Source organism: Drosophila persimilis, unplaced genomic scaffold, assembly GCF_003286085.1.
Source record: "Drosophila persimilis strain 14011-0111.01,24,50 unplaced genomic scaffold, DperRS2 tig00000002-arrow-pilon, whole genome shotgun sequence".
NCBI lineage: Eukaryota > Metazoa > Arthropoda > Insecta > Diptera > Drosophilidae > Drosophila > Drosophila persimilis.
Window position 1 is genome coordinate 16,584,235 of NW_020825289.1, and position 21,594 is coordinate 16,605,828.

The following is a 21,594-nucleotide window of genomic DNA, read 5'->3' on the forward strand; positions in this document are numbered from 1 at the left end:
TTAATTAGCCTCAATGTTAACTTCAACTCATTAATGAGGCTGGCAAACAAAACTTCCCCGGCTTCTGGTTCTGGCTTTGGCTCTTTCTCTGGCTCTTGTTCTGCCTCCGACTCTGGCTTATGGCCGTACGGGTGCACCTGTGTGTTGGCCAAGTCAACAGCCGTCCACGGATCGATCCTCGCCCCTTGGAGTCCGTCCCCATGTTGACGTACGTGTCAAATTAGCGACGTTTTAACAAGCTCGGTGCGTCCTGCATCCTTCAGACGGGCCAAATCAATCACGTGAAAGTGGCCGCGGCCGAGGCACATAAAAGTTTGAGCCACTGCCGCGAATTGCCTACTTTTGTGGCACGTCATGTCCTACAGGCACCCCACCACACCCCACCCCTCGCCAGTCGCCAGTCGCCAATCGCCAATCCCCAACCGCTCTCTGTGTCCTGCAGCTTTTGGTTTGGCATCGCTGATTGCTTTTTCATTGCATTTTGCCAGCGTTGTCCTCCGGTTTTTGTCGACGGCAAAGTTTTCTTTTCGCCAGCTACCTGTTTTCGCCTCCATTTTCCAGCTCAATGGATGCAGCTTTTCCGGGGCGTGGGGTCCTGATTGGAGGGAGGTGTGTGGGGTAGGAACATATCGTCAGCAATTAAGCCAGCATTCAAACTTCTGTCTGGGATTTTGGTGTCGTTTTTCCCCCCCTCTCTCTCTCTCTCACTGTCTCGAATGAGATTTATCAGTTTTTTTCTCTGGCTCTACTTCAGCTCTCCCAAGGATGGAAAAACCATAGAGTAAGAGGTAGAAAAGCGCCTTAAATTCTTTGCAATTTTCTTCAAAAATATTTCTTCATGCAGCCATTTATCATGGTCGGGCAGCTGTTTTATAGTTTATGACAGGCCAACCGCCCCTCTACCCCCCATACCACCATCCCACCCATCCCTTTAATACTATATCTTATAGATATTCCCTTCACACACACTCTAGAAGGACGACCGGTGTCGTAAATGGGGTTTATATGCCGACTGTTGCCAGTTGGATTTGCCATTTCGGCAGTTCCTTCTCCAGTCCACCAGTCTGCGCTCCTTCAGCGCTCCTCCAGCGCTCGACTTCGATAAAACGTTTTACAAATTGATTTATGTGCTTAACATGCTGCCAGCTCAGCAGCCCCCCGCTGTCCCCGCTGCCCCCTCAGATTTTGGGGATCCCACAATTAGATTTCGCTGGAAAATCCACTAGAAAAGTTGCTCCTTCTTCCGCCCGCCATCGCCGCCATCAATCATCGATAATGTCGATATGGCGGAGGCCGGACGACGTCGCTCTCCGTCACTTCTTGGCCTCCTTGGGCTCTTTTTGTTTTTTATTAATAAAGCATTTGTTTTCCCCATAATGAGCAGCGACAGGCGGCTGTCAAGAGTGCCACAAAAAGAGAAAAAAAAAAACCGAAGAGGCGAGAAGAAAAGATCCCTCCCCTGGGACAGCGCCAGGGGGAGGGGAGGCAGGGTTCGAAAGACACAAAAAAAAAAGCTGGCAGCGGCACTTTGTCAATTCGGTATTACCAATATTTTATTCCATTTTTTGGCGTTTGTCTAGTTGGGATTTCGCACCCGGCATTCCGATTGATTGATGAGACTGTTTTTTTCTTGGAAGATTCGAAGATGTGTCCCAGGGGCGCGGCTGGGGGGCGGGGCGGGGCGTCTTCGCTTGAAGTTAGTTTTGATGCCCGGCTTTTGGGCCCGATTGCATTTGCCGTCTAATGAGGCTGCAAATGAGTTTCCTCGTGCCGAAAGGTGATTCGATTTGGTCGAAATCTTGGCTGCTTTTAGGCATATTTTCCAAACAAAGTGGCGCCTGTCAGCGGGCGAAAATTCAATAAAAATATTTACAAGCATTAACACGCGTTGGGCGCGTAAAATTCCACTCTCCCCGGCCCCCAGTCCGCCACCCCCCCTCGCAAAATGGGAAAATATTGACAGCAAAATGGCGCGTAAGCATAAATAGTACGAGGATGGGGGGAAAAATGCCACAGACAGGGGGTTGACACGAGGCAACGGCACTCTCAGGCACCCACTAAATGCCACTGCCAATGCCAATACAAATTTGCCACATTTTGCATATGGCTCTGAGGGTGGCGCCCCAAGCGCCGCAACATCCCCGAAAAAAATCGACGAAAAACCCAAACGCCATGTGCGAGGGCCGTAAAAAGTTTGTAGATTTCTAGAGTGCGGAGAGAGGGGAGAAACTAATGGGGAAAATATTATCACGCGCCATTTTTAAGGCAATTTCACGCATACGCGATCTAATTTATACTTGTGCTGAAAAAAGAAGGGGAGGACGCCAGGACTACTCACATCGCACGCTGAGGTAATAGCCAATCGAGGAGTACTGGAAGTTCAGATGACGGGATGTGCACTTGTACCAGCCGGAATGCTCGCGCCGTATCGATGTGAAGTTGAGGAAGCCATCGCCGGTCTGCGGCACCTGCAAATATTTGAGAATCAGAGAACGTCATAAACGATGGTGGCCGATGGGATGTGGCATGATGGGACGAGCGTCGCCTCGTAATGCGTAAACAATTTTTGGTAATTAAGGCAAGGCAAATAGTTGCGGCCAAGTTTAGTCAACTCTACGAAAATCCATTTAAAACTTGCTCCTCTGCCAAAAATCATCACACAAAAGTACGAGGACGAGGCCGAGGCCGAGGCCGGCCTACGGACTAGACTTACCGGCGTGTCACCGTCGTCCTTCTGCCAGCGCGGCGTGCTCGGGGGATTCGAGTCGACGTCGCACTTGAGGCTAACTTCGATGCCCTCGCGGAGCGGATACCCAAAGCCAGGTGTGCGCGAGATGGCAAAGGATGGCGTATCTGCAAAGGATATAACATATATATATGGTGTATAGCAGAGTATAGGAGACGGCAGGTGGTTCTTTCCGTTTGGCTCAAGATTTTGGGGCTGATTCTTTGGAGACTCTGTGGCAACACCAACAGAATAGTTTTTTAATTAAAAAATTGCACTGCCAAGATGGAGAAACTTTTATAATTAAACTAAATGCAAATGTCTGGTCTCCGGAGTCCGGAGACACACCACAAGATGGAGTGCAAAGAGGATTCAAAGGCTGAGCCGTTGCTGAGCGAGTAGTTACAGTAGCTACCGTGTGCACAGTGTGTCCTGTGTGTGTCCTGTGTGTTGTCTGTCATGCTAGAAGTTAATTACAGCAGGCTTCAGCCTTTCAAATTATAAATCCGTAATGCCAGCCGAATTGCAGCTTCAAATTTCAATCCCGAAATGCCAATCTAAAATCCATCTATCGACAGGACAACATCTACCCCTCCCCCCTCCCCTCCCCACCCGTGTGTGATTCGAGTATGTTTCAATTCATTGCATATGCATTGTGCATAAATCAAATGTTTTTTAATTAGACTCTGAGAGAGAGAGAGCCTGTTACGAGTTTGGGCTCGCATTGATTTCAATCTTTTCAATTTTTCGGCGCGCCATCACTCGCCTTTGTGGGCTTTTGTTAGTAATGCAATTTGATTAGGTCTCCTCCCGGACAGGAGGGGGCAGGAACAAAGGACAAATGAAATTTGTTTGCCGGTTGTTTGCCAAACTATTCAATAGAGATTCGGTTCGTGTCGATGTCTGTGTCTAGGTCTGGTTTTTGTGGCAGTGTCTGTGACATGCAGACAGCCGTCAGTCGTCAGACATCATACATATGTATGAATGGCCGGCCTTTTTGTGTGGTTAACCAGGGGGAAACGGGCAGCACAGAAGAAGTGTGTCTACCAATTTGTTGGCCAAAAATATTCCAAAAAGAGAGCCAAACATCGCTCAGCTTGCAGGCCCTTGATGTTGTTCCTTTTCGGGCAGATTGTTTTCAAACAAATTTCAAACCCATCTTATGAATCAATCAATGAATGCCTGTCTCTCCATGGGGATGAATTCCCATCACCAAATGGAAGCTAAATTTAAATGGGGAAAAACCCAGAAAACCCAATATTTCCCTGGCCTTTGAACGGATAACATTTTTAAAACATTTTTGCCGGTGGGACTGGGCCCAGGGATTTTTTATTCGTCTGTCAACTGTCTGCATAAAAATGCTACACAAATTACAGATACAGCTACAGATACAAATACAGATACAAATGAATAAAGATACAGTGGCAGTGGCAGTGGCCCACCCACCTCTCCTCCTTCGACTGGCAGCTGGCAAAATGCTTTCATGTGTGTGCATTTTAATTTATACGACGGCCGGCCCCAACAGCAATGCCACTCCCCCTCCCCCTCCCCCTTCCCCGCCCCATCTGCATAAAAGGCAAAAACTGAATGAATCGGGAAACTTGTTCCTTCTTTTGTTGTTTAATATTGTGGTCGGGGTGGGGTAGAACGGGGCCCTGGGCTCGTTTTGCTGTTGTTATTGCGGTTTTTACAATTTTCATGCCTGGATAAAGCCCCACACCCACACACACACACACACACAGCACAAATCCCATACGGCTTTTCTACATTTTCCAATCATTTTGCTGGCCAACAGCCCCTCGACAGCCTCAACTAGTCGTGTACCTTGGCATTTGTCATGGCATTATGCGGCTTGACGGGCATTAATAAAGCAAATAACTGTGGCACTTTGTTCTGTGGCTCTACCCGATCGTGCCTGGTCTGGACCTAGTCTGGACCTCTATGGGGACGTGGCTGTGGCTTTGTTACTGCCAATTAGTGTGAGTCCTTCTAATTGTCGCCTCACCTCGTCATCGTCATCGACATCGACATCGGTCATCCCACTGCCATTGACCATTGATTTTCCTCTGTTTCTTTTTTTGTTTTTTTCTAGTTGCGATGGCAGCAGCTGGCTGGGGGCGGTGGGGGGGGAGCAATGCTGGATTTCTGTTTTGATTCGATTTCATATGCGATGTGCGCGTAGCTGCTGAATGGTACAAAGCATTGATTGATGGCTTATTGAGAGAGCCAGCCAGGGGCGGCCCGGAGTCCCGAAGTCCCGGGAAAAAACAACGTACGTGCAACGATGTGCAGTGCAGTCTGTGGCACCGTCTAATGAGTGAGTATTCAAATATATGTAATCAGATTATTACCAATTCGGACGCTGAATGGTGATCTCGTTGTTTTTAGAGGCGTTTCGAAAGTTAATTTCATTAAAATCGCCATCAAAGTTCTCACCTTTCGCACTCATTAACGGCATCCATCGTTTGTCCCTTTGTTGTTATCCTTTCTATTTTCCGCTCTGTTATCTACCTGATTTCTGACCCTGGCACCACTTTATAGATTGTTCATCAAACCTCGCACACTCCAGATCCGCCGCCTGTCCGCGTCCTCCATCGTATCCACGTTTTCCTGCTGCACTTTCAATTAATATAATTTCACCTTTGCTTTCTTTCTTTCCTTTGTATTTCTCGCTGCAGCTGCATAATAATACCCCCCCCCCCCCCCCCCCCCCCCCCCCACCTGGTGGCTGCTGGCGTGTGTTAACTTTAGCAATTTAACTTTTTAATCAACATTTGCTTTTTGGTTTTTACTTTTATTTACAGCCGCCACCAGTCCACCAGCCACCAGTCCAGTCCAGTCCAGTCCACTCTCGCTCTCATTGCTGTTCTACTGCCTCTGGTTCTGGCTCTGGCTCTGCTTCTGGCTCTGCTTCTATTTCTGCTAATTAAACAAGGTGAGATATTCCCTTTGTTTGACTTTTATTCAAAACTTTTCCCCAGCAGAACAAATGAATGACTGACTGCCTCAGTGACTGACTGAATGACTTGTTGGACATTTGTTGGTCAAAGTTAAATGTAATTTAGTTATGAAATACTTAATTCGGCTCCCCTGAGTCTTGATTAAAGGGGAAAGCTCTCTCTCTCCCCTAGCTCTGGGAAAATGGCACCCACAAGAGTGTGAGCTACTATAACCGACGACTATCAGAGCTCAATGCCTTTGGCTCCAAATGGATCTTTAGTCGTGGAACTTACATTGCACGTCCAGCAGGAGAGAGGCGTTCTGGCGTATCTTCAGGGTGGGATGCTCCATCACGCACAGGATTCGGGCGTTGTGATGTGCTCGATACACGGCCGCCAGACGGGCCTCGCTCTTGGCCCCGCTGTTGATTTTGTAGCCATTCTTGTCCTGCTAAGAGAGGGAGAGGAGAAGTGGGGGAGAATGATTAAAATTCCATCACATTTTAAGGCTAAACCGGCTATGGCGGGGTGGCTGGGGGGATCGTGGGTGGTATGGCCAATTAGTCTGGCCTGTTATCAGGCAGCGGCATCATTAATTTAAATTAAAGTGACTCCCACACCTCCTCCCCCGTTGGGTTGGCAAGGTTTTCAATCAATCATCAGTTCATTCGGGTGTGCGGTGGTCTGTTGCGGTGCGGCGTGGTTTGGTGTGGCCTGCAGTTCGACCAGCAAAACACGCAAATTTGTGGCATTTAGGGTCTAAACGACACACAGCCACCCCCTACCTCAGCCCCACAGAGACACACTTCGATGTGCCTGACAGGTGGGGCCAGGGAGGGGGAGCATGTGCATTGCTTGACCAATATGTCTGCTTTTCATTATGCCCGAGTGCCAGACAAACAAATTTTGGGCCCAAACCGCAGCCAGAGGCAAGACCAAGCCAAGTCCTGGAGCCAGCCAGCCAGCCAGCCAGCCGGAGCAACCGCCCGGAAGATCCATTATTTGAGCCAAGAGCCGCTGTTATCCACACCTAATGTGTGTGTTTCTGAGCAGTGCAGTGGCTGTGCCATTCCCACACCAACCACCACTTGTCCGGCCGACAGTTGCCACTCAATTTGTCTAATCGATTCGGATGCCAGACGGCCCCCTTACCCCTTACCTTCTCGTTCTTGATCTCCTCCAGCTCGAGCACCTCGGCGGACACCTTCTGGGCGTGCCGATCCACGCCCGGGCTGAGCAGCACCTCCCAGGTGAGCGTGGGCCGCGGATTGCCGCCCTCGCTGATGCAGGCCAGATTCAGTTCGGAGTTCTCCTTGACGGGCACAAAGATGTTGCCGGCGTCGAGGCGACGGGAGTCGATGAGCAGATACGGGGGCTTGGGGCGATCTGCAAGAAGCCCTTTTAGTGTTTGTCTAAACTTTTATGGCCCCCCCAAGTGGCTGTCATGAGGCCATGGTAATGCCATGGTACTTACCCAGAACCACCAGCTTGACGGGTCGGGCGTTCTCCGTGTAGCGGCGCGTGTTCTCCGCCTCGCACTGCCACTTGCCGTCGTCCTCCAGCATGACATTGGTGATGGTTAGCGCCCCATTAGCCTCCTTGATGAAGCGGTAGTCGGTGACTCGGCTGGTGCGGTCCATGGCGTGGACGACCTGCAGTTGGATGAAGCGGATGAGAGAAAATAAGCTGTTTGCGTTTACTTCTTTGCGGCATAAAAACTAATGTCACTGGCGGAATTATGCAGAACGCCTTTTGTGAAACTTTTAATGCAGCGCATTAAATGCTCATAAATATGATGCTCTGACCCCCCGACTCCCCGTCTCTCCCCGTCTCAATGTGTCTACTAGCTGTCTCCTTCATGTCCGACCCCCGAGGCAAACAATTGCTTTTAATATTTTCATATCCATTTATTTGCACTCGGGCATCGTTGGATTTTTATTGCACTTCATTTCATTTCGTTTCGTTTCGAAACAAACACAATAATGACAATTAAATGAGGCCGCATTCCCTGCCCTTCCCTGGTGGGATGTTATCCACTGATAATGTGGCAACAATGAACTGATGGCTTAAAAACTGTAACCAATAGTCGTGTGTGTGCTGGCTGGCCGTTCTCCGTCAGAGCTTAATGCAAACTGAAATTTATGGCCGCATTCAAATGATCCTCAAACCCAACAACAAAAGGGAAATTTCATAAAAATAAATTTATGGTGAAAAAGTACTCGAATACAGATACAGATACAGATACGAGTATGTGGCTTAATGCGTTCAAGTGCCAATTAAATGTCTGGCCAAAAGTATGAGGGGGTCCAGGCATAATTTTAATTCCATTTCGAGTCGAAATGATTAACTTTTGGCATCGGATTACAAAAAAAAAAACAAAAAGGTGGAACACATTCCAAAGGGAGAGGCTTTATCCGCAGACCCTCCAAAAACAGTCCAACAACAACAAACAGGAAAGAATGGAGATCAGGGATATAGAAATACACAAAATATACATTCGAGGCGGGTATTTGTTTGCTGAACTTCCGCTTCCGTTGCGTTTTTGGGCCATTTCTGTTTTATGATTTTTCCATGGACACTTTCCCCCAAATGCAGTGCAAATATTTATGCGTGTATGCGATATCCCCCCGCCCCCCCTGCCATCGTTGTGTGCTACTTCCGTTGAGCATTTGCCGCAGTCGACGTGGCGGCGGCGGCCATTTGCTGGAAATTTATTAACCAGCGACGACTGGCAACTGGAAAGCTGGGAGCTGCGAAAAACTGCGAAAAACAGGCAACTGGCAAAGTGGAAACTGGATTTTGCTGTGGCTGTAGCTGTGGCTGTGGCTGTGGCTGTGCAGCGGGGCATTCAGTTGGAAATTTATGAGGTCGATGCCGGAGGTCCATGTCGCTGTCGATCCGAGAGTTTTTGGCCGCCGGCGGAGGCTCAAACCCGGCTCAGACCCGTCCTAGCCACCACCTGTCTGCATGTGTGTGTGTGTGTGTGTGTGTGTGTGTGTGTGGCTTGCCAACATGGCCACGCGAACAAAAGCGTTAAATGAGCGTGGCAAATCCTTGTTTACAGCGCCGAGCGCTTGCCGCCGGATTACACGCTCGATTGTCCCATTGTCCATTGTGCCGTTTATTGCCAAATGGCGATCTGTACTGCAGGCTCCGCTCGGGTGTTCGGCTGCCCCCTGCCCCTCCCTTTCTTTCTTTTGTTTTTCGGCCCTGGTATCTGTCTGATGTCAGCTGCCTTGATTCGCATAAATTGTTGCATATTTGAAGGCGCGCACGCATAAATTTGCATAATTTGCGGCGCCACGAAGGGGCTCGGCTCTGTCCATTGGTTTTTGCAATATTCTAATTGCATTGCGTTTTTGGTAAAACTTTTTTGTTTGCCAATTTTCGATTTACATTTCAAAATCGAATTTTTGCCTGCTCTTCGGAATAATAATGCAAATTGGTAATATTAAATTACGTTTAAAGGGATATTCGGGCACAGATATGTGCCACATTTGGGGGCAGGAATCGCATTCAGAGCGGCGACTGTACTCTCATAATTGGCCCCGTTCTTTCGGGCACATATTCCCCATCAACTGCTCTTCCTCCCTGCCACCACCCACCCCCCACCAACGAACACTTACCCCTTGGTGGTGCAACCAGCCCGTAGCAGCTCCTGGGCTGATGGCTGGCCCCAAAGCCACTAACTTGAAATTGCTTTCGGCAAATATATTAGCCTCTTGATAATTTTCAACAATAAATTCCTTGCCACACACACACGCACACACACACAGACACAGACACAGACACAGAGAGAGAGAAGAGTCTGGGACTGGGGCTTGCCTGGCGCTCCCGGGAACTCTCTAATGCATTGTGCAACGCTCCAGAAAGTACAACAAAAGTCGCTCATGTTGCAAGCTGTCAGTGCAACACTTGTCGCATGTCACTGCCGCAGTTGCACTTGCAGCAGAATGGAGAGCGGAGAGCAAGAGGAATGCCATAGAATGCAGGAGTCGTGTGTGGGGAAGCACACACCAGACAAAAGTCAACGCGAACTGGAAGCTGAAATGGAAGAGGGTCCTGGTCGTGGTCCTGGTCGTGGTCCTGGTCCTGCAGAGAGAGACAACTGGGGAGAATGTCTGTAGCGGGAGGAGCAATGCTCTGTCCCTCTGAGAAATCTTCATTAGCACAAAGAGAGAGAGACAGAGAGAGGCAGAGAGAGGAGGAGGGAAAGAGTGTGTGTTTTCCTTCAAGCTTCAGATAAGCAGGGCATTCGCTTGGCGGCGTGTAAGGGATCTACTTCCCTTTTCTTTTGGCTTTTGTCCGTGCCCCAGCACCAGCCCCTGCCCCTGTCCCTGCCCCAGTCCCTGCCTCAGCCCCCGTCCCTGCCTCAGCCTCAGTCCCTGCCTCTGCCCCTTTGTTGTAATTGCCACGACTCTCTCTCTCTCTGTCTTTCTCGTGGCTGCTGCTCTCACACATGGCTGGCCTTTGTTTTAACACAACTAATACAATTGCACCGTTGGGAAATGCTCAGCGCGATGGCGGCTGCCGCTGCCGCTGCCGCTGCAATGGCGTTGATTTTATTTGCCATCGCAGAGTCCGACCAGCAGAGATGAGCTTCGTGCCCCGTGCCCCGTGCCCCCTGCTCGACAATGTTAGTAACTCAATAAACTTGTCAAAGGTACAAAGTAGTAGGCAACTTGCCGCCTTTTCCTCTCCTCTCCGCTGCTCTGCTCCTCCCCTAAGTGGTGGCTTTTCTTCAACCCGAGTCGCCGAGTGATTAATTTGCGGGCTTGATGTGATTTACTTGCAGCTGCAGCTGCAGTTGCAGCACCGCCCCCCCCGGGAGAGCCAGCTGTCTATTAATGTTGCATCTTAAGTTCGCTCCTAATTGACTAATGGAGGCTTAGTGCGGTCTTTTGACAGGACAGGCTCTGGGCCTGATGAAATTTATGGTAACCAAGAGTCAGGGCGGTGCAAGGAGAAGAAGCCCTGTGCGAGTTTGTTGAACTTAAACCTGACCCAAGGGCCATAAATCTGTTTGGCAGCGCCACAAAGTATGCGGCACAACACGGCATCAGCGGCAGCAAGCTGCAACCATAAAACCGCTATAGTATCAGTTGGCTCTCTGCCCCTGCCCCTGCCCCTGCCCCTGCCCCTGCCGCTGCCTTGCTGTTGTCGCTCGTGGTCTGGGGGGGTTGCGTTAAAGTTTATGTCTGGCAATTTTCGCCAGGCGACAGAAATATCGCAGAATAAAGCCAACAAACTGCCGCAAAACAAAGGCCTGGGGATCTCTTCGGCTCCTTGGAATCGAGAGATTTGACGGCCTGCAATCGAAGCAGGAATTGCATCATTTTCGGCGTGCTTGTCGAAGTTGTTGACGACCAAATAAAACGCAGATGGGGAACTGCCCGTGTCTTGCTGACAGGCAATTGAGGTTCTGCAAACGGAATCTAATATAGAATGCAAATGCAAATGCAACCGCAACGAGTAGACAAACAACAGCAGCTCCCACTCTGCCACTCTGGCACTCCCCCACGCTGCCACTCCATCTGCAGCAACAATGTTAGCATGTGTTGGCCGCAAGTGTGTGCAACGCACACACTCTTTTTTGCTCGCTCCGGCTGGGGGCAGGTGCAACCGCACAGGCAACACACGGGCACGTGCACAAAGTGTTGCAGCTACGAGTATTATTTGCCCATCAAAAACTTGGCCTGCCAACTTGTTGTATTTACAGGAAAACAAGTGCAAGAACAACAAGAGAGAGAGGGAGGGAGAGCCACACACACACACACACACACAGCAGCAACAGATGCACGGCCCTGGAAAAACTATGCATGTGTGTGTGTGTGTGTCTCTAGTCTTCCATTTCTGTTTTTTCGTGTTAAAAGTTGTACAACTGTTATCCTGGCGTGCCACCATGTCCTTGGGGAGCAATCAACGCACTCTGAGAGCGCGTTGGCAGCCCGGCCGTGGCGTCATAATTGCACGACGCCCGAAGGTGGCCTACACTTTGTTTGCCCCTTGCAATTGCAACTCAATAACTTGTGCTCAATGGTGGCTCGACCGCCTCCAGCCTCAGAGAGGGGGCCTCATTACGAGGCAGGGCGCCACCCCCCACCCCCACCGGCCATGACCAACGACTCGGAAACTGAAAGACAAACTCCGGAGCACAAACGCGCGAGCTTTTGACATCAGAAACTACGGAATAATAGCGATTATCCCATTTGCATAATGCGGCAGTTAGCGCGACAAATAAGCGCTAAGATGGGATGGCCAGCAGACACTGAGGGCTGGAAAGCCAGAGGAAAGCCGGGAAAAACTGCCACTCGAGACGTCTCGGGCAGAAGGAACCTACGGCCCTGGAGGACACCAGCAGTCAGACATTCCCCGGATGGTAAAAGAACAAGGAGAACAAACAGAGCAAACAGAGGAAGCAGAGGAATGCAGATGCAGGGGGGGACAAGGGCTCAAGTGAAAGGCTAAGAATGCAATTAAAGTCAAAAGGCACTGGACAAGTTGGCAGTCCCGACAGCTCCACTTGAGAGGGAGAGATGGTGGTGGTACACTCACCTGGCCATTCTTGTACCACATGCTGGAGGCAATGTCCAGATCCACCTCGCACATCAGCCGGATCTCCGAGTGCTGCTCGGCATAGACCACGGACATCTCCTCGTCCTCGTAGGGATTCGGCGGCACCGGCCGCAGCGGCAGCACCCGCGGCTCGAGCGGCTCCTCGTCCTCGCTGTCGTCCGCATCCTCGCGCGGACTCTTGCGCCCGAACACGTCCCGCACCCCAGTGCCGCTGTCGAACTCCTCCACATCGTCTATGATGACGACCGGCTCCTTCTGCTTGGGCTTGAGGTCCTCGGGCGCCAGGTGGAGCGTGGAGCGCACCCGCTTCGCCTTTGGCGTGGTCAGACCCGTGGCCGACTCGTTGCCATAGGAAGCGGAGGCGGAGGCGGAGGAGGTCCTCGTGGAGGTCGTCCAGGTGGCTGCCGCCGTTGCCGCTGTGGTGGCCGCCGACGTGGACACGGACGTGGCGGCCGAGGTGGGCCTAGATGGCGGCTCGAGCTCCTCCTCCTCGGTTTCGCGTCGCTGCCGTCGCCTGGCCGCCCGATGGGCCTGGTGGACCTTCAGCTGGTCCTTCCACCGGGCCCACTTCGACTTGGCCCTGCTGCAGTTCTTGGCGGCGGCACATCTGCTGCTCGGCTTATGGTCAACTGGCACGTCCTCGTCCTCGTCCTCGTCCTGCCGCTGCTCGTGCAGCTGGAAGCTGTGCGGCTCCTGCCTGGATATGCTCAGCCACTTGCTGACTGCTCGATGCTCGGCGGGCTTTGGCATCTGCATCTGCATGGACTTGCCATTGATATTCTGTGGTTGCGTATAGGTGGTGCCTGCAAAGGGATACAAAGGATATTCCATTCGATTAGTCATGTTTAAGAGCCAGATTTGTGGATTCCAACGGTGCAAAGGGGAAAAAAGCTAGGGATCCATGGGAATGAGCGTATCAATTACATGGCATTCACTCCTGCAGACTGCAGTCGAGGGAGGCGGCCCGAACTCATAGCATTTATTTATGCACACTTTTTGGGGAGAGATCGAGAGAGTGGTGGGAGTGGCAGGAGGGGGGTAGGAATGAATCTCTTTCGGAATGTTTTCTCCATGCATGCAAATCCCCTGGTAATCCCATCGGCACACACACACCCACTTCCCAAGCTATTTTCATGCCCAACTTTGTGCGACTTGTTAGCCCGCCCCTTCTGCTGATTGTCTGTCTCCCCCCCCCCCCCCCCCCCTTGTCCCTTATCAGACCTGAATCCTATTGTCGTGTGGTGTGGTTCTTGTCCTCCTCGTCCTGCACTCCACTCGACTCCCATTGCTGTGGTTGTTGCTGTTGTTGATAAATTTACACAAGTGTATGACAAGCTTTCAAATGGTAATTAATATTCATCTGAGACGAGACAGAAGAGTCGAGGAGCGGGGGTTGGGGAACCCATCAAAGGACAACTACAGCACGGGCTCTAGCTCCAACTCCAGCTTTGGCAATGGCTTCGGCTTCAGCTTTAGCTCATCCAGTGGCTGTGCCAGAACTGTGTCTGGAGGAGTCAACTGTAGCCAGAGCCACTGTCTGTGTGTGGTTGGGCGCCGGAGGAGTGCTCGGCGTAGACTCCACAATGTCATTGTCTGCCTGACGCTTTTGTCTTCCAGCCCTTTTCTTGTTTTGGGGGGCGGGGGCTTGGGCAGCTGGGGGATCGACTGCTCTTCATCTCTCTAAATTAAAGTTGTCATTTTTCAAGTGAACGCACAAAAGTATGCAATGAGTCTAATAAATTTCTGCCCGGCATATCCTGCACCGTTCCGGGGGATAGGGGGAAACCCTAGCCTTGAGTTAGTTAGAGGCTAGTCCAGGGCTGCACACACACACACACACACACATGCGCCGATGCCCAGGCACATGAATAGGAGCTGAAATGTTTTCGCAACAGCTTAAAAGTATGCAGCACTTTTCGCACAGCCCGTGCGTGTGTGCGTGTGCATGTGGATGCGCTCTGTTTGCCTGTGTAGTTGTAGCTGTAGCTGTAGCTGTGTTTGTGCTGTAACTTAAGTTGTAAATGGAAGATTGCGACGGAAATTACACAAAACTGACGTTGGCTTTGGCCTCCCAGCCACCCAGCCACCCAGCCACCTGCCCACCCCTCGCCACTGCACTCGACTTGTGTGCTTGTGCCTGTGTGTGCGTGTAAATTTAATGAACACACACACACACACAAAAAGAACTCTAGAACTGGCAGGTATTGTTTGTCAATTAGTTGCTAGAGAGCATCATATTCGTGGCCTCCATTCAGGTCATTAGCAATTTGTAAATGGATTACATTCCATTTTTGATAATTATTACAAGCCACATCCTGCAGTCGACGGGTCGGGCCATTAGATATTTAATATTCCAGAATATTCGATATTCTGATAATGCTCAGAATAATCTCGGATAAACCTGATATTAGATCCTTGGCATCCATATTCCCCTGTTTCTGTTTTAAACCTGCTCGTCCTCCAACGCAGTCTTATCTGCAGTGGTTGGGAGTGGCTCTCTCCCGTGACTCAACTCTGAGATACATAACTTACGCCTTACAGTGTACTCGTGGCATTTCAGTGCAAACATTAAGCCATAACTCACAGGGACAGTCAATACTCGGCTCCACCCATCTCCGTAGTCAACTGTCAACATACGGCCCCTTCCCTCTCCGCGTGCCCCGCACTGAGCGTTGATTAGGTTTATGTCCTTAAGGCATACGAACAGCTGGCAAGTCTCTTAGCTCTGCGCCAACATCCATCCAGAGAGCCCCAGAGAGGAATTCCTCCTGCAACTTGCACCTGAACGATGGGGGGGCCTACACCTGGCGGGGGATACGTACATACATACGAGGGCATGCAATCTCTTGGTCGTGTGCATTGTTCGAGTTCCAGAACGCCGACAACTTTGCCAACCGCCACTTAATGCAAGAGTCGAGTGGCAAGAGCCGCGAGGCGTGGCAGAGGCAGAGGCTGCACTTTGCCTGCCATGCGGTGGTGGTGGTGGTGGTGGTGGTGGTGGTGGCGGTTAAGGGTGCGGCTTTTGTGGCAATTCTGCGTGGCAAGCCAGTAAACAGCAACAGCAGCAGGAGCAGTAGCAGGAGCAGCCTGTGTGGCATCCTCATTACTGCCATTGGAAACTAAAAGCCTTTTAATCGACTCTGAATAGTCTACATTCCACCGCATGGAGCCACTCGGTTGAGTGGCATGAATAGATTTTGCTGATTACCAATTAATTCATTGACTAAATGCAGTGTGGAAGATGTTTTTCCTGGCCAGACCTGGGGCTTGTCTTGCCCCATATGACTCGTTTTTGTGCCTTCTTCTGGCTTCCTTCTTTCACCCTGCCACATGCACCCCGCACGATGCTTCATTACACACACGCACACACAGACACACAGAGAGGAAGAGGAAGAATGTCAGCGACATTTACACAATGTCAACTATAAATGCATTGCCAAACGCACGACGGGGAAGGGGAAGAGGAAGGGGCAGGGGGAAGGCGCAGCCAGGAGCCAGCTGCAATTGGGGACACCTTTGGTCAGGTGCAGCGCTCCACCGACTCTCGACTCTCGACTGCTGTCTCTGTGTGTCTCTCTGCTTTGCAATTGTGTCAAATTAATTGTCAACTGTTGTCCCTCTTTTGCTCTCTCTCTCTCTCTCCCTCTCTCTCTCTCTCTCTCTCTCTGTGTGTGTGTTGTCTGTCGTCTGTTTGATAAATTGCATTTAATGGCTGCCGCCAATTAAGAGCAATTTTTGCTCTGCCGCTGTCGTTTTGTTTTCCACTCTGCTCTGCCCTTTCCCCTTCTATGTGGAAGTTTTTTTTTTGCGGCGGCTGCACTTTAAAAGAGCGAACGGGCCTAATAGAAATTGATAGCCGCCTTAGGTCCGTCTCCTAGCCCAGAGAGGGGGCCACGATTGCTCATCCGTCATGTTGACCACGTTCCTTGGCCATATTTCTCACTTCAGCACGCACAGCATTACAAAAATTAGATAAAACATTACGGGTGTGGGGTACTCGTACATTTAATGCAAGAAACTCGTTTCGTAGGTCATTTACCATCTATAAAAAAGGAAGAGCCTCTGCTCCTGGCTGGTGGCTGGTGGCTGGTGCCTGCCTCCGTGACTTCTTTCGTATTATTTATGTCGCCTGGCGACTTTGCCAAAAAGGTCGGCACTTTGTTCCATCATCATTCGAGAGAGAGAGAGAGAGAGGCACCGACCCCCTTGGAGTGGGGCCAGGGGTATGACCGAATTGGCGGCGCCCTGGGATGGAGTTCTCTTGGCGACCGCCAAAAGGGTAGCCCCTGCGCCCAGTGGCTTGTATTTTCATCTATGCACCATTCGTTTCTCCTGGTCATTAGGCGTAGCGCACTTTGCGACGTCGTCGTAGTCGTCGCCGACGTGCTGTGTGACCAGTGCCAACCGCAAATTAAGTATACGTCGCGTGGCCCCTCCTCCTCCTTCTCCTCCTCCTCCGTGGCCTCCTGAAACATGGCTGCAGTTTTGCGCCACAGTCAACAAACAAATACTGAGACAACAAGCAGCGAAAGGGTCCAGGGCAAAAAGCCAGCCAGCGAACAAATTTCATTCTGTTTGTTTGCCTATCTCTCTAGCTCTCTCTCTCTCTCTCCCTCTCGCTCTATGTCTATCTCTTTATCTTGCCCACTGTTTGTTTGCTTCTCTCTCTCTCTCTCTCTGCCTCAGCCAGCGCTCAAACAACATGAATTAAGCGCCAAAAAATGTGCGCGGCACGTAAATAACTCCACACAGAGGAGGAGCGGGAGAGGCGGAGAGAGAGAGAGAGAGAGAGAGAAGCGTACCCCAGTGACTGTGAAGGAACGAGGCACGTGACCAAATTTCGATGGCAACTTTGTGGGGCACGCTTCCACTTCCACTTCCTGTTCCTCTCGCCTCTCGCCTCTCTATCTCTTGACGGGTGGCAGGGATGGTGCGACTTTATCATGTTTTCATTTCGAGGCACTGGCTTTTTAATTTTCCACATTTAACGGGGGCTGTTCAGAGTGGGGGGGGCGTGGCATTTCCTATACAATTTCACTGCCACAGTAGCAGCGGCAGCGGCAGCGGCAGCAAATGAATGCAAATAAAACGAAGCGCAGGGCAATAAAATGTTGTTTCTGGCTGCAGCATAATTTATTTACTTTTGCTTTGACTTTGCCGCCCCCCGGGTTTTCCCGCGATTTTCCCCACTATTTTTTTTTTGCTGTTGTGGCGTCGGGAAATGCGCAATTAAAATGATAATTTTCCACTGTCCGCCCGTGCAAGTGCATTTCGCACGTACTGTGAATTATAACCTGCCGCATAAAAGTATGCTATAATTTAGCGCTTAAATGATGCGTGCTCCGCGCCAGAGAGCCCTGCGCGGAGGGAGGGACTTGGCTGCCACTTGGCTATGGGATAGTTTTTGTGGCTACAAGCCCACACCCACCATCTCTGCCTCTCTCTCGCTCTCCCCCCGTCCTCGATTCTCGTTGACTTTATTGCATTCCTGGCACTCGACCATTTTTTATGGGCTTTAATTAATTCTACCCAAAATTCCCCCAAAAAAAAGAGAGGATAAACGAAAGGGAACTAAGCAAAAACACACACAAAAAGCAAATCTTATTAACGTTAGATGATGAAGAAATAGCCGTAATGCTTTACTTATTACCTTCCAATTCATTAAACGTGCCGTCAAGCCGACCAACCGACCACTCAACCCCATCCGCCCCTCCCTCCATCCCCTGAGCACCGCCACCGCCTCGAGTGGACAGCCCTTTTCGGTTTTCCATTGATGTGGAAAGCGACAGGAGAGAGAGAGAAAGTCGAGAGGCTCTTCTTCTCCGGTGAGTGATTGCGGGAGGTATGTGTGTGTGTGTGTGTGTGTTTTGATTGTCTCTACGGTTCAATGAGTTCTTTTTTTGCTTTCCCCTTTTTTCTTTTTTGGGAATGTGGTGCGTGGGGGGGGGGGGGGGGGGGGGGAGGGGTGCACTTGGCGGCGGCTTAGTGCGATGATTGATAAAATAAATACAGATTTACGTACGCATTTTACGTATTTTGAACTTAAAGCTTATCCTTTATTTGTGCAGGAAGAAGAGCGGTGGAAAATCGAAGAAAATAAAACAAAAAGGCTTTCCCTCTCCATCCAATGGGCATTTCACTAAATAAATCACACAAGACATTGGTTTATTCGTTTGTCTAAGGGAAAATATCCATTTGGAGACCAAAACACAGACAACGCATACATATATGTAAGGTTATAGAAGAGAGAACAAAGCCATAAGGAGAGCACACATCCACATCCACATCCACATCCAATTCCAATCGGACTGAGAGTCCAGTTCGGGGCATTCAATCATTTTTACACCCTCCAAAGCAGGCTCTGCCCGGCCCAAGGCCCTGTCCTATCAGGCGTAAATAATCACAAACGTTGGCCAAATAATAAATACATGTGTGTGCTGTGTATCTGTGTATCTGTGTGCATTGTGTCTGGCACCCTCTGCTGACCAATCAACTGGCATTAATGGCCATTGCCTGTGCGGCCCTGTGCGCCACTTACGGCTCTTGGCTAAAGGTGGCATGAAAAATGATGCAAGTAGGGTGAGTCCTGCCCCCCACCCACAGCATAAAAATAAATATTAAATAATCATTTATTTACAGGGAAAAAAGGTTTCGTCTGTTCCTTTCTCGCTCTGCACTGCACAACGCTGCGTATGCGCGTTATTCCATAAGATGTGTAAATCATTTGCTGCTTAATGCCCACAGTGCCTCCCAGTATGTACACGTACGCGCGTGTTTGTGTTTGTGCGGGGCCGGGGACTTTATTTATTTGATTTTGTACAAATACTGTTTCAACCTTCGAGGAGCAGGCCACAAAATGTGGCAAAAATCTGTCGAGAAATGTGCACAAATTACATTCAAGGTGAGTGTCGAGGAGCGTCGAAAGCCTGGAGAAATAACATTTTAATAAAGAGTGAAAGCACACACACACACACACACTCGCACTCGCACACTCCGTTGCACGTAATTGGCGGGAAAACAATTAGTGGCATTTTAGAGCTAACAATTTTGTAGGCAGCCTGCCTGCTAGTAGCTTTCCCCGCAGCCCCCTCTGCCCGCTGTCTGGGGCTCCTCAAATTACGCAGAAAAGTATGAAGCGTGCAACAACGAGCCAAGTGGCAACAACGATGAGTACCCGGGGGTAGCACAATGGCAGGTGGAGCCGGCAAAAAGCGATGCAACTTTTGACACACTTGGCAATTGCAATGCATTTGAGGATGAGCAGAGCAGAGCAGAGCAGGGCACATGCTGTAATAAGTTACGGTAATTTAGAAAACACTTAGTTCTCCGACAAAAAACTAGAGAGGGAGAGCGAGAGCGTGCCACCGAAAAGTGGCAGAAACAGAAACGAAAGCGGAAGCTCGGGGGTGCAGAGATGGCACTGTAAAAGGCAATATGTATGTCGCAATTTCCGTTTGAAGAGCAGCAGTTCCTGGCATTCCTGGCGAAATGTCATGCACCTGCCCCTGCCTCTGGCCCTGCCCCTGGCCCCACCATCCGTGCGTCAGTCAAAAGAATCAGCATTCGCTGATTGCCCTCATAAGCTGCGAGATGGAGAGCTGCTCCGCTCTCTGCCCCGCTTAGTGGCATCTGAGCTCTCGCTCTGCTCGGCGGCTTAATGGAAAAGCCGTGTGTGCAGCATGTTGCAGCAAGGAGACATGTGGCAAGTGGCCTACTTACAGGATCTCTCGCAAATAGTTTCAAGAATCCTCACTTATTTCTTATTGATTTTTCCCCTAACGACAGAAATAAGAGTATTGTGTAATCTATGATAAATCAACTGCAGATTTGCCGCTTAATATCCCGGACCCTCCCCACTTTGGGCATTCAATTTTGATGGCAACTCTCGAGAAAACTGCAACAGCTGGCGGCAGCATTCGCTCATTCTCCAAGACCCTCGCCGAGGGTCGCTCTTTTCTCTATTCGTGTATTAGTTCGCCTCTCGAGAGATGCCTGCCACTGCAACTCGAATGGCCACTTCAAGTGCAACTGTTGCACATCAAACATCAAACAGACATCGCAAAAGTGCAAACATGATGGAGGGACATGGAAGTGGACGCGCCAAGAATGGCAAAAGAAACCGACTCCCACTTCCACTGCCACTGCTGGCCAAGTGGTTTGAACAGCTTTCAGAAGGTTAACAGTCGGCCAGGGGCTGAAGCTGGGGCTGGGGCTGGTGCTGGAGTTCGGTTGCCACAGGACACTCGACAACAAGCTCATCAACGTGACACAACAACAGGAACAGGAACAGGAATGCTGTGGACACTGCTACGGCCATCGTGCACTTGCAGCGCATCTCATATCCGCTCTGCGGACCATTCACGCTGTCATTCACATTTGAAGACGCTTCGATGTTGGGCCAAACAACTCGATCGGAAATGCCAGTCCGCAGTGTGAACGCAGGCAAGAGACAGGCAGAGAGTGGGTCAATGAAATTAGACGTTCAACAAGGACTGTGGCAGAGATCTGCCAGTGCTGGGGCCTCGTGATGCTTCGAATGCTTTAAGACTGAAATATTTGCCAGGCATCTCCCCCCCCCCCCCCCCCCCCCCCCTTCCCCAGCAGATTTTCATTAAATTGTCCAGCCTCATGCCTTGGATTCAGGCTCGGAAAAAGTAATGAAAATAATACGCCAGTGAATGTAATAAAGAGGCAGCCTTGAAGGCAGGCTTACACATACATACACTCATGTGATTGTTGTGTGCCTGTGTGTAGGTGTTTATGTGCTCTGTGTGTGTGTGTGTGTGTGTGTGTGTGGTTTTGTGTCTCAATGGCGCTTTATTGTGATGTGGGCTGGCGCCTTCAGGCGTCAGACTTTTCGTACGAATACGAATATGTGTGTGTGTTTTGCCTGCCGTTTCATTTTTACTGTTTATAAGCTGACAAAATTGTTTTCTCTCTCTCCCACTCTCTCTGGTTTTCTCCGTGGCTCTGTGTCTTCTCCGCGGAGACTCGTGTAGCGTAAATGGGCCAACGCTGCGGCTACGTAATAAAAACGAAAGAGCCGCAAAAACAATAATTGGCTCAGCCAAACAAAGGGAGAAAGAGAGGCCCCTGTTATGGACCTGTCCCTGTCTCTGACTGCGAATTAGTTTCTTTGAAATTCACGCGTTTTTTTGGCAACTTTTTCCCTACTAACCCGCCCGGGACTTTTTCCAATTCTCTGCACTCGACTGCGGCCGATGGGCAGTGTTGGTGCCCGCTGGTAGGGAAAAGCCGTCATTTTCATTTCCTTCTCGCTGCTGGCGGCAATGGCAATGGCAATGCGTGTTTTTGCATTCTTCTCTGATGAAATCTGAAGTTATGCATTCGTTT

At 50.2% G+C, this 21,594-nt stretch overlaps 1 protein-coding gene across 1 annotated transcript in view; it reads right to left on the reverse strand.

The window, feature by feature from the left end:
• Window positions 1-21,594, reverse strand: part of LOC6592373 — a 100,527-nt gene that overhangs the window by 16,664 nt on the left and 62,269 nt on the right. The window contains exons 3-8 of the mRNA XM_026986647.1: window positions 12,220-13,043; window positions 7,139-7,316; window positions 6,824-7,050; window positions 5,959-6,115; window positions 2,714-2,853; window positions 2,339-2,468 (exon numbers count right to left, since the gene is read on the reverse strand). Coding sequence (XP_026842448.1) covers window positions 2,339-2,468; window positions 2,714-2,853; window positions 5,959-6,115; window positions 6,824-7,050; window positions 7,139-7,316; window positions 12,220-13,043 — 1,656 coding nt within the window. The remainder of the gene's footprint in view (window positions 1-2,338; window positions 2,469-2,713; window positions 2,854-5,958; window positions 6,116-6,823; window positions 7,051-7,138; window positions 7,317-12,219; window positions 13,044-21,594) is intronic.